Source organism: Fundulus heteroclitus, chromosome 15 (assembly GCF_011125445.2).
Source record: "Fundulus heteroclitus isolate FHET01 chromosome 15, MU-UCD_Fhet_4.1, whole genome shotgun sequence".
Classification (NCBI taxonomy): domain Eukaryota; kingdom Metazoa; phylum Chordata; class Actinopteri; order Cyprinodontiformes; family Fundulidae; genus Fundulus; species Fundulus heteroclitus.
The window spans coordinates 4,267,442-4,280,926 of record NC_046375.1 but is presented as its reverse complement, the minus strand read 5'-3'; the positions used below and the strand labels follow the sequence as shown (position 1 = coordinate 4,280,926).

At 39.4% G+C, this 13,485-nt stretch overlaps 1 protein-coding gene across 1 annotated transcript in view; it reads left to right on the top strand.

Annotated features, from left to right (window-relative positions):
* Positions 1–9,314: 9,314 nt before the first annotated feature.
* Positions 9,315–13,485, top strand: part of nudt14 (nudix (nucleoside diphosphate linked moiety X)-type motif 14) — a 32,004-nt gene continuing 27,833 nt past the window's right edge. The window contains exon 1 of the mRNA XM_012875822.3: positions 9,315–9,480. Within this exon, the coding sequence (XP_012731276.2) occupies positions 9,400–9,480 (81 nt within the window). The 5' untranslated portion in view covers positions 9,315–9,399. The remainder of the gene's footprint in view (positions 9,481–13,485) is intronic.

Below are 13,485 nucleotides of genomic sequence, written 5' to 3'. Positions count from 1 at the left end.
TCATCCCTTTCCAACATCTAGGTCAATTTGTAATCAGTGGCATGATTCTAAATATATACCTGCTCCCATTCCATTTTAGACTCTACTTCCATAAAAAAATATATCCAAATGAGAGTATGTGTGGCATTACACAGGGATTCATAGTCACAGATGAGGTTGTTTTTTTTTTTAACTTCACATCCTTTTTATAAAATTTTCATGTTATTTTTGTGCTTTGTCTATGTCTTCAAATGCAAAAAAAAAAAAAAATCAAATAAGTGCATTTTATATTTTTACTGCGATCTAATGCCTTCATTACCTTTTTTTCCTATACAGATGTCAATTTTTCATGATATTTGCCTGAAGATGTGAAAATACATATACAAAACTCTCCACACATTTGAGTCAAGACATGCCAGAAATAAATCGTTGATTAATTAAAACCTTTTTTTTAGGAAAAAGAGTAGAGGGGGGTGGGATACGTACTGCCCCTCACCCTTTTCTCCACCTCACATTTAATGACTGTGTATTCCTGTGTAGCCACATTCTCTGGTTATCCTTGATTTGACTTGTTAAGTAGGCTCTATCTCTGTAGGGGGACAGTGAAGGAAGAGCAGCACGTGTCCTGTATGTATTAAACACAGAACATCCACTTGCAAATTAATTTTAATTTACTCTCTACATTACGCCATACATTATTGTATGTCTTATTAACTGGGAAGTGTCCAAAGGCTACTTAGGTGAGTGCTCTGTGTAGCCGTTGCTTGCAGTTCGGTGACTGAATCCTGGCCTGGGCCATTTTCCAAGGCTCTGACTTCCCTTCCCTCTCCAAAATCATGTAGTTTATTTGAACTCTCCACATTGCCCTGAGGTGTGTGTGTGTGTGTTACAGCACAGGGTTGTTCTGTTTTTGCCTGTGTTGCCCTGTGCCTCTCCCATATTGATGCCCATTGGTATATCTCTTTGCACATCCAGTGACAAAAACAAATGGCCATTCTTCTCTGTAAATAACTCAAGCTCAGTCAGATTGAATGGAGAGCATCTGTCATCATCGACTTAAAAGTTTCTTTCCACAAAAAAACTCCCTTGCATTTAGGTCTGACCTTTTGCTTTGCCATTGCATCACATGGATACCCTTTTTTAGTCTTTACCTAATTAAAATCCCCATTGTGGGCTGTGACAATTGTTGTAGGGTTGTTCTCGTCGCTGGAAGGGGAACTTCAACCGTTTCTAACAGGTTTCTTTCCAGGATTGACCTCTATTTAGCTCCATCCATCTCCCAATCAACTCTGACCAGCTTCCCCGTCCCTGCTGATGAAAAACATCCCCACAGCATGATGCTGCAGTCCCCGCGTTCTAAAGCTGGAATGTTATGTTCAGAGTGACGGGCAGAGTCAGTTTCATGCCCCACATAGGCCAAAAGGTTCATTTCAACCAGAGCACCTTCTTCCAAATGTTTACTGTATTACCTAAAAGGCATTGTTGGCTAAAAGACTTGTGGTAAACTACAATAAGCCTTCCTATGGTTTACTTTAAATGATATCTCTTTTCACCCAATTCTTCCTTAAAAGTTGGAATAATGTTTTCAGAAATTTGGTTAACAGGCGAAAAGACTGCAATGAAAGTTCAAAGGAAAACGAGGCAATGAAAGCTCGATTCATGAAAGATCATTGAATCAAATTGTGAAACATTACTGAAGTCAACTGGACAATGATTCATAGATGGTTCTTTAATTGGGATATGGTTGGTGAAAACTAACACTAAATAAGATTTCCAGTTTCATAGGACCTTTTTGTCAGTCTGTCAACATGAGTCCAATCGTTTTCCATGGATATGTATAACAACAAATGACTCACACAGACGCACGAATGACTCAAGCAGACTTTATATCGTATCTTTACAATCTACAAGTGCTGACTGCCACTTTGGTTGAGACCTCAAAGCACATTAAGTCACCATAAATCCCTGCTGCGTTTGCGTTATATCCAACATTAGGTTCTCTTTCTTTCAGCCTGATGCCGCCCAGCTCTGTTTGTTTCTGCAAGAGACTAACAAGTACCAGGAAACCCACCAAACCCAGAGCATTGTGGGTGAGGTGCCTGTTCTCTTGTACAATAATGATGACAAAACAGGAATACTGACCTTGAACACATCCTGGGGCTATGCAAGCTACGGGAGAGGAAAACAATAACAGCTATTTCTAAAAATACTGGAGCGTGAAAGGGAAGGTTTTCCATGGGGCTTCCATGGAAAAGGCGCGAGAAGATCGCCTTTCTTTTGATGAGAAAGGAGTTTGACATTGATTTAGACCTCGCCACATGCCGTTTCTGTTCTCCCATTTGTTTCATGAAAAAGATTTGCAAAAAATTCTATATATTGATCACATTTTATTGTTTGAAATTACATGAAAATGGTCCATACATTGTTTTTAAATCACCCCTCTTCTCATCAGAGAGATCTTTACTGAGTGTTCTGGGAACCAGAACTAAAAAAAGGGGGATTCAGCATTTATCGTCAATGCTCCTCAGCTGAGGAACCAACTCCATGAAAGCCGGAGATGTGCAGAAACCTCTAGGTCAGGGGTGTCAAACTCATTTTGGTTGAGGGGCCGCATACAGCTTAATCTGATCTCAAGAGGGCCACACAAGTAAATTCATTGCAAGATTAAATAGAACTAATAAATGTGGACTTGTTAATTTTTATATTAAGTTAATTTCACTTTTACACAATATATTATGAATAACCTCAGCGTTTTTAAGAAAAGTATGTGCAATTTCAACAATACTTTTACTCAGTTAAACATTTACTTGTGCATTATGCATAAGAACTGATCACAGTGATTATACAATGTTGAAAAACATTTATTCACATTTTTTGGAACTTAAAAACACTGTCCTGCATGACAAAATACATCAAACAGATAAAAATTAAGAAATGATTTGAATTTTTCCACACCTGAAGCTTAATCTGCTAATTAAAACACAGCGCCCCTCGTGGGCAATATAGGAACTGCATATTTTTAATTAAACAAAGTACATGTTTTTTTTCAATAATTGTTTTATAATTCTTTTCCTTTTATCTTGTCCACTTGTGAAAGTCAAATCTGATGAGCTCTTTGTGGCATCTTATTGCCACATTGCCAGACAGGACACTGGGGAAAAAAAAAATAAAAAAAAATATAATGATAATGCATTTAGTCACAGGGCCGGACTAAATTGTTCGGCGGGCCGGATCCGGCCCGCGGGCCGTATGTTTGACACCCCTGCTCTAGGTCGTTTAAATAAACATTTAGCTTTAATATACAATTAAAAACAATGTGCCACAATGTGAACAGCCTGCAGCGGATCACCTGAAAACTCTGTCCAGTCAGCGTCACTTCTTTCTGTCTTCACCATGGCTCCTCCATCAGCTCCCGACACACCTCAAGGAAGCAAAGTGCACATCCCTGTGCGATGTTATCAAGCGCCCTTTGGACAAGGGGCGCTATTTTGAAATCCAAGCTCTGGTGTCGGGATTTAGGAGCGTCTCCTGGACAAGTCCAGAGGTGGCCGAACGTCCAGACTGCCGGGGGACCGGAAAGCCGCCATCTTGACCCACACCCTGAGCCCGCTAACAGAGACGCAGCTGCCACCTTGGTTAAGTGCATTCCCCAAAGCCCAGGTCTAAATCCCTGCTTGACCCTGACTGATAAACTTTGCTATGGATAGACAACAGAATTTTTCACCTCTAAAACTAGCGTAAGTCTGTGGGTTTTACAGCACAAAGGCGTCCTTTGGGCCAACATGGGGATCAGAAGATTCTTTTTGAGGCTGTAACTTGGAGGTATATCCCTCCAGGACCATATTTGGTAATGTCTATTTGTACGGTTAGGTGTATTATTTCTGGTAAATTACATCTTTCCACTTCATTTTAAAGCATTTTCTCAAGGTCCAAAGAAATAAAGATCTTTAAAAAGTGTTGACAGACAGAATTTCCTGTAAAATATGGTTTGCACTTGTTGCGGTAAATTTCTACTATTTAATTGTAAAACATAATTTAATCAAGATGAATTTGGCAGCTAAATGCAAGTTTCCACACGCACATCAGTTGTTTAGAAATCTTAGCATAGTGCCATCAACTTTATAGACAGACAAGAAGATAGATATTGTGGCTTCAAGAGGTTCTAAGTTTGGCGTTGGACGCCTGCCCTTCGTCATCGGCGTGCAAGTACTAATTGGTCATGACTGCTATGGATCCTCCACCCGCATGCTTCTGGGAGAATGGGATTAGGATGTTATGGGTGCACCAGGATCTGACTGAGGGGCTGATATGACTCGTGGAAAAAACTTTTTTGTGTGTGACGTTCGCATGAGGCCAAGGAGAGGATGCAGCATTAGAAGGTGGCACTAAATCTACTGTGTGGAGAAAAAAAAAAGAAAGTTAAATAAGTTATGAGCCAGACAATAGAGGACGTATTGCACGGATTTATTTCAATCATTAAACTGGTGGAAGACAGAGACCTTCTGGAGGTCTGCTAGAAAAGTCAGCGAGAGTCCTACAGCAGGTCTACACCCAGTGCTAAGCTTGGCCGTTGTGAGTACATACACACACAATTTAATTCAACATTTTCCTCCTATTGCAGATATAAACGTAAACTGTATACTTTTATTATCCTAGGGGAATATATCCCTTCCCTTCTTGGGGACAGAGGATACCCCCTGCCAGCCCTGTTCTGTCGTCCTCTTACCTTGGTCCTGGCACACAGCAGGACACCAGCAAGAGCTGAAATGACCATAAGGATGCTGAACACCCAGTTTCAGTTCCTTTGCCCCTTTAAAGGTCATAGTTACAACTTTTTCCATCAAAACGATTTATTTTTCAAAAATAATACATCCACAGAACATCTAAAGTGGTGCAGAGTAAAATTATCATTTTTATTCAAAAATAAATATATAGTATACAATTGTTTGATACATTTTGACGGGTCCAAAATATATAAATGTTTACTTCTGGTTATGGTGCCAGTGTTGACATGAAAGGATTTTGCACTAGTGGGAATAGTATGCTTGAGTCACGTGAGGCGGAGCTCAGGTGTTGCCAGAACATAATAGCTTTATGGTAGCGCTGCGAAATGGCTTGTTCTCGCTGACCAAAAAACAAGTTAGACCAAAAAACAAGTTAAACGAGGGTAAATATCGGTCACGATTTTGAGCATTGGTGCCAACTTAAGGAAGCAAAGGTGCTCAGAAGCCACGCAAAGGTTGCCCCTGTCATGTTGGACAGGTAAGGTAAATGTTTGCTAAGCTAGAATGTTATAGGAGCTGGCAAACAGTAGTGGGCAAACACGAGTGCACCGCCTACTGGCAAGGAGGAGGTAAACTTGTAGCTATCTACTTTAATCGGGGATAGATGAGTATGAGAAGAGGTATGGTGAAGAAAACAAGTAAAGTGGTGCTTAATAGAAATACCGGAGCACACATTTCACTTTTCTTTTGTAAAAGAAACCAAAGCCATCCATGTTTTTCCTTTCACTTCAGAATTGCACACTGCTTTGTGTTGGTCTACATCACTCAAAATCTAAATACAGTAACACTGAAGTTTCAGCTCATAATGTAAAAAAAAAAAAAATGTGGAAAAGTCCAAAGGGCAAGAATACGTTTAGAAGACACTATATAAACATAGACTACATACGCTTTTCTACAAAAAGAGGAACAAAGAACAATCTTCATAAGAACCTCAGCACTCGTTTTTGACAAATACATGCTTGATTGGAGAATGGTGATTGTTCGTCTCCACTCATGTATTTATAACTTCTTGTTGTTTCATCTGCTTTTCGGTCTGCCACTGTTTCTTTGTGTTTCCTTCAGAATGCACCAGAAAACCAGAGGAGGCGAACTCCAGCACAATGCTTCAACTCAACAGTCCCTCCCGCCTTATCGTGCCCTGCAGCTTGCCCAGATTGGCTGATATAGATTGAGCTTGCCAAGCAGAGAGACGCCGGTTCCTCCTTTGGGTCTGCACATTGTTTGGTCTCGGCCTTTATTTATTTCGATGTAAATCAGTTTGCAAAAGTTCTACGTCCTGTCCTTGTACAGTGGGTGGTGTACTGGGGTGGTATGGACTGGTCGTTTGCTGGAGGAAGTCCACCCCATTGAGACTGGAGTTTCTGAGATTGTTTTCCAGGCTGTTATTGATATGAGAGGGTGACATCATAAAGCCTCACCCATAAGGTTGGGTTTGTGAGAAAAAAAAGTCTCACACCCATCTCTTATTCATTATTTAACACTGGGAAGAAGGAAAATGTGTTCATGTTTCATCAAATCAAGAATTATTTACTGTCACCATGTTTTACCATGGTGAAATTACCTTTAGCATTTACAGTTTTGTTTTTTGTTTTTTCACTTTTTTTTTTTCAAATACGAAACTGCATCTGAGATTTTGATTTGAGAACCAAAAGTGGTCTTTCAGTAAAATGTCATAGGGGAGATTTTAACTTTTAAAGGTGTTTAAGCAACTGCAAACATTTTGTTAAATTCATTTCACTGAGAAGACCAAGGACAAGTCTCAGTTTTAAGATCTGTCAAATGTAAAAAACTTACCTTGTGCTTGCAAGTTTTCAGATTAACTCTGTTGAACACTAATTTGATTGAAACCCACAATATTCACATTGTAAAAAGCACTATGGCAGAACAAGTTTAACGTGGCCAGCCTAACACTGTTTCAGATGCTTTTGGGTGTTATCTTTCATATATTTTGAAATGCTACAATTTTGTGAGAAGTGATAGGAATCCTGTATAAATCTTTATTAGCCAGACTATGGCTATTTTATCCTTTTCAATTAGTTTTTCAGAAGCACCATTCAACAGGAACTGCCTTACAAAGATATATAATAAACTTTCTCTTGTTCCACTTGACCCTGCGCAGCATTTAATACAATGGAGCACCTATTTTCCTTACAGATTCAGACACCAGACTAGTATTTCTGCCTCTGGCTAATATTTTCTGCACTGGATAAGTTTCCATACTGTTTAGAAGATTGCAGTTTCTCTGTGGAATTTAATGAGTGCACTTCTGTGAAAGTTTTTTTCTCTGGGGTTCTCCAAGGCTGGATACTCGGCCCCTTGCTATTTGTGTTTTATGTAATTTTACTTACAGATAATTTTCCCTCTTTTAAGACCATCTCTTGTAATTTATGTGCAGATTACATCGAGTTGTACACATCTTTTAAATCACACCAGTGCAGTAAAAGATAGGAGACAGATAATTCATTTATTTTAAATTCAAGCAAAACAGAAGAATTATTTATTCCCACAGCCATCTGAACCACACTCAAACATCAGCTAAGTGGCTTCTTCCTGTTGTACTCCTATCAGGTTGAATGTTTGGGAGAACCTAACCTTTACCTCTTCTGTAAAAACCATATCACAAACTTCCTTCTTTCACTTAGGGAACGCTACGAAACTCAGACCTGTTTAGCCAGTATTGGTGTCCTTCTCCAATATGACCTTTAAACAGCAAGTGATATTGGAATTAGTTGTGTGATTGTACCTGTTAACATGTGTCTTGTTGATTGTGTTTTCCTTTTTTGCACCTCCATGTATTGTTTTTTTCCTGCACTGTCTACAAATTGAATTGCCCCTTGGGTCCATTAAAGTTTTGCCTTGCCTTGCTTGTTCATTCAATAACAGTGACACCAGAAATGCTGCTGTCTATTAATAGTACAGCAGGCATCTGGAACTATTCGTGATTGTTGTGCTTTCTTAATTTGCCATGTAAACACACTTATACTTTGGAAATACACTAAAACACAATAGTGACGTGCAGCAGCTTTCAATTGTTTGGTTGTTTGCTCCTTAGCTGTCATTTATACACATAAGCAAGTGCATTGTAAGCACCTCTATTTCAGGACTGCCTGGGAAACTATTGATGCAAAGGCTATCCATTTACCAGGTTTGCATTTTCAGTAAAGGACACATGCACTTTTGTTTACAAATGGACAAAGGTCTGTTAAGTGATATGCTTTGATTATACAAAATAAACGTAACTGTGCTAAAGCAACTGCTTTTTATTTTTACATTTATAAATCTCTATTTGACAGTACAGCTATGACTAGTTAATTGTGATCCAGCATACACAGACAATGTTTATATATATATATATATATATATATATATATATATAAACAAGCAAAGAACAAAAAGTTGTGTATAATGATCAGTACCAAAGTAAATCTATTGGATTTGAGAAGGAGGGTAACAACGCAGTGCAGCTAATAAAATGCAGTACCCTGTTCAGTTGCTGGTCTGGAGCATATGGGTGTGTGTTAACGGTATAGCAAAAAGGAAAGACATCAGTAATGGGCTTAGAGAAGAAACAGTTGCTGCTCATCAATTTTTTTTAACGGCCTCCTTTAATTGCTTTGTTTTGCTTTTTGTTTTCCCATGTGTAATTGCTTTAAAACACTTCTACTTGTGTATTTTATTTACACTTTAATGTCTCTCTTCCTATTTTATTATCTGTTTATTATTATTATCTTGGATTGTTTGACAGGTTGTTTCCATACAGAAAGAGAAAGATTATTTTACAAATTATTTACAAATGGGAAACATTTCTGACTGCTGCCACACTACACGCTACATTTCTTTTTAAATGGAAAACGGTCCAAGAATTTGAATGAATCAAAATACCTCGGGGACAATATTAGTTGTATTTAACCAAAGGAAAATTTAGAGCAAACTAAAATCAGATCTGTAGCTGGGCCAGCGGAAAATCTGAAAGGCTTCTTGACAAAAGAAGCTTGACGAAAGCATCATGCAAAAGTGCTAAGAAAAACTAAGCTCGATAGTTATGTGAACAGAATATTAGTTTAAAGTTAATTTTATTATTAGTGTGGCTTGTGTGTGAGCTGTTACCTTGATTTCTCCCGTTTGATTCTAGAGCAAATGCAGAAATCCAAAATAAAAACAGTAAAAAGTAACAATGTAGATCACACATCCACAGAATAAAAGGGGTCTGAGACTCTCTAATGATTGTTGGCCTTCACTTGCAAGGAGGCCCAGAAAACCTTGGACTTGGCTTTGCTCCTCTAACTTACACAGTGGATTTTCAGAACTGCTGCTATGAGGCAAACATTTCTAAATTGAAAACCCCTGGACCACCAGACTGCTGAAGCTTTATTGCATGAAGCTGAATTCTTCTCTACACTGTTGCATTTAATTCATATATTTTTTTCAATATTTTGTCTTTATCTCTTAGGTAATTTATCGAACTCAACTGCCAAATGTTTATTTTCTAATGTTGACAATACATTTAGTAAGATTCCGCGAATCAGAACTCGCATGTCCTTTCCGGGACTCCGTAGGCATTCCTTCACTGTCAGTGTGGAGAGACGGCGGCATCGGTGAACCCACCCCCCCTTAAATCCTTCTCCGGCTGTAAATTATGGAAGAGATTAATAACATTGAAGTCGTTCCATGCACAGAGTCCAACTACCTGAAACCGTTCCGGGTGCACTATAATCAGGTGAGTTGTCCATCGTCGGGTGGAGGAGGGAGGATGCTGGAGGATGCTGGAGGCTAGCCCAACCCCCATTCATTTAGCAAGCTAACACGAAGAGGGCTCAACTCCCTGTAAATGTCAAAACGGAATCTCATCGGGAGCAAACGCAGAGCTAAATCCAGCCACTTTCGCTCTGTTCTGTCCACGCGTTGTTTGATTTGTTGCATTTGTAAACGACCGAAACTCCTGTCGGCTAAGCTAGCAGGCTAATGGCTAATGGTTAGCCCACAGAGGGATGTTTTATTTCCAGGCATCACGTTAACGGCAGCGCATGCTTTACATTAGTCCACAGAGAGCTGGTGGCGTTCGGTGCTTGGCAGCTTAACGCGACTGCAGATATTTTGGGTTTTTAATGTTTAAAATGTAAGTGTGGATTCTGTGGCAGGTGACTTGTTGATCTCAGGTGTCAAACTAACTCATTTGTTTAAGTTGCAAAGGTTTTTACTTGCTCGTTTTGAATGCTATCACATTGTCAGTCTCTTTGTTTTTTGTTTTTTTTCTTTATGTTAAATTTCACCTGATCTGTTTTGTGGAATGCATAGTGGATTATATATTATAATATAATTATAATTATATATTATATATATAAAATGGAAGGTCTTCCACTGAAAGAAAGCCAAGTTCATGTCTGTGTATCCTGATGGTCTGAAACAAAGCGAGAAGTGCTTCCTTACACAAACACAGGCTGCTCTCCAGGATGAATCTATTTCAAGGGCACAAATTAAGTTAGCAAATTTTTCATTATGGAGCCCAGGGGGGCTTATTGTTTCCTTTGTAGTTTAAAGTCTTGGTATTTGGTGGTTGACGAGAGTGAATGCGACTTTCAGAGTGCTTCACCTCTGTTTTGTACTCGATAAGAAGAGGTTCTTTGGTGGCGTTAGATATAGGACCGTGGGAAGGCATTCCAAGGTTTTAAAAAAATTGCGTTTTCAAAACCGCTCATAATGCTCAAATAGAGCATTGAGTAACAGACCTCTGGCCCTCCCCTGCCTATTGCTGCTCACTGCCTGTCAGCTGACTGAAGGAATGCTACTGCACTTTTGCCTTAGTTAGTTATTCCAATGAGATGCAACTTCTAATAAGATAGAGGAAGTAACTGTAAATTAATTTGTTAATAATGGCTAATCATCAGAATCAGAGTATTTTTTTTGTCAACGCGACAAAATTTGTCTTTGGTTACTCCGGTTCACATTAAAGTTCACATTACGCATCATGAAGGCAAAAAAAACCCTGATAAACAAACATGTAAGGAACAAGGGTTTGTCGTTGACGAAAGTCACAGATAAAGATTATGAGGTAGTACGGTGCTTATTGAACAAGGATCATATGTTGTGATCCATATTTGTTAAGTTATTGGTTTGCAGTTTTTCGATAATCACATGTTTACGGACAAATCCATGCAAACCTCCTGTAGTTGTTGAGCTCTGCTTTAATGCAACGATTAGAAGTCGACCAATACATCGGCCAGACAATATTTTGAGCCGATATTTGTGTTGTTTTTTTTCCCGCTGTATCGGCGTGCGCAGATCCATTAGCGCATTTAGCAGCCAAACATCTAACTTTACATGAAATAGTGTCCATACAATGCAGCGGTGGTCAGTGTTTTTTCCCCTCCTTGTCTCCACTGAACTAAAGGAGCTCCCTTCTCACTGGGGCTGGGCAATAATTCACAATAATAATAACAATATATATTGACCGATGATAGAAAAAGGGTCAATTAAAAGTTCAATAGAATAACAGTTTTCGTGTCTTTTGCATTCCAGGCATGCAGGTTAATATTACAGTCATTACATCCTCCCAACCAATCACAACGCAGACCCAAGAACGCTCCGCCCCGTTCTTTTTCATTTTCTAAAAACTTGCTGTTTTGGTAAAAAGGTTGAATAAAGAGTTGAGTTTGAATTCAGTGTTTGTGTGTTCTGTATCTACAAATATGTGGTTAAGAAACAACATAAAATGGCCAGAGCTACTCTTAAAATATGTTTTTGAACTTGTTAATAATTATCAATACCGATCAATATTTCTATTTTATCAATATGCTTTTTTTCCCTATATCATCCAGCCCTAGTGACAGATTCATTATGTGAGAGCAAAGCGCTGCTGTAAGTAAGAGCTGCGACATGTTTCTTTTCTGCGATGTCTCAGATTAACACTAACTGGGCTCTACTTCTGAGGTTGGACTTTCTTCAACAAAATGAAACCAACATTATTACTGTGGCGTACAGATACATCTTAGACCGTTTTAGGTTGCTCACAGGTTCTCCAGCCATTATAAGGGGGTAATGTAATGAATCACGGCAGCAGACCCAGAATTCAGCCAGACCAGCAGAGGTTCCAAAAACATGACAAGACGACCTGGCACTGATGTCTGGTCTCAACAGTATATATGGAGGTGGAGGCAGGTGAAACTGGTGAGAGGTGATTGCAGCAGGGGTGGAGTTAGGCAGGTGTGCAGAGTAAGTAATTAGACCAGACATCAGTGCTGAGGCTCAAAACAAGAACAGATCAGAAACCAAACCTAAAAAGCTGAGAGGACAAATGGACAGAAACAAACTACACCAGACCTTATAAGAAACAAAACAATCCCGAAGTATAAAACTAAAACAGAAGATAAAGCCAAGACTAACACGGATGACCAAAACAGGATAAACTAACTGTAAACAAGCAAAACAGGAACCTAGACAAGACAAAACTCAAAGCAGCCAGAGAACCTAAGGCAGGAGAGTAAACAAACCAAAACAGAACCTAGAATATTACAGGTAAATGAAGTAGAAAAAAAATTAGCGTTCTTTGAAAGTTGCTGCTTAGAAAACAACATTTTGACCCACTGGTGGCAGCAGTATTCGTTTCTTTGTCTCAGCCTTTATGTTTTAAAAGGTCTGATGATACCTTTGGGGAGAACCCAGAAGTTCTTTTGCATGGACTTTTCTGTCTGATCTAAACGATTCTGGCACAGCTTTGCAAGGTTTGTGGAGAGGGAATAAAAAGAAAAAAAACGACGTATGAGAGGACTAAAGGGTTTAGGGAATAACTTTCAGCAGGGATGCTTTTTCAAAGTGGATGTTTTCAAGCATCTTTTTTGTGCGAAGCGAACGTTCGGGAAAAGCTCGGGTGTTTTGTCGCCGCACAAAATCCGTGATAATTGTTCCTGCGTCCAAAAAAAGCTCGCCTAGCCTAAGTGGGTTTCACGCCCGTGAAAGCAGAGGACGTAGGTTGAGAAACTGTATAGAGACAGTTGCTGGATAACAGAAATAATGTTGGCCTCTCTTGTTCTTACCCACCCTTTCATCCTCATTGTGCACCCTTCAGAGCTCAGGAAGCGCTGTTCAGAGACACCCCCACAAAGGCTTTTCAGGCTCGTTAAGGGAGCGTCTCCCCCACAATCTTTTTATTCTCGCCTGTACATCTGCAGCTGAGGTACTGGTCACTGGTCACAAACCTGTTCCCGCTTCCATGCGATGCTCTGGAAGTGGGCGATGTCGTGCGCAAGAGGCTCTCTTGATTCATTGATGTCTAGTGGCGTTTTGTCTCATCTGCCTCTACAAAGCAGGTGATTGTCCCTCGTTGACTCCGGGAAACCCCTCTTATCATCTTGTCCGGCACCGATGCAGAATCACAAGTTCCTACTTAAAGCTGCATAATTGCCCTCAGTTTATTCATTATAACAATTTGAATTATTCATCTGGAGCTATTTACCCATGCACAGCTTTCAGTCAGTGGGGCCCGCCCCCCCCCTGTCACTATGATCTTGAAGCAAATCTCGGTTTATAAATTGTTTGGAGATTAAATTGCAGCAGTTAAAGGATTAGCCTTAATCTGTTTGGACTTTTGGTTCTATAGGTGGAAAGACGAACGAACATTCTTATAATCCAATATAATCCAAACACATACTATTGCTTAAATACCTGTTACTTTATTATTGACCAGCTATTATTATAAGTCATGGTGTCCTAAATTATTAAGGAACAC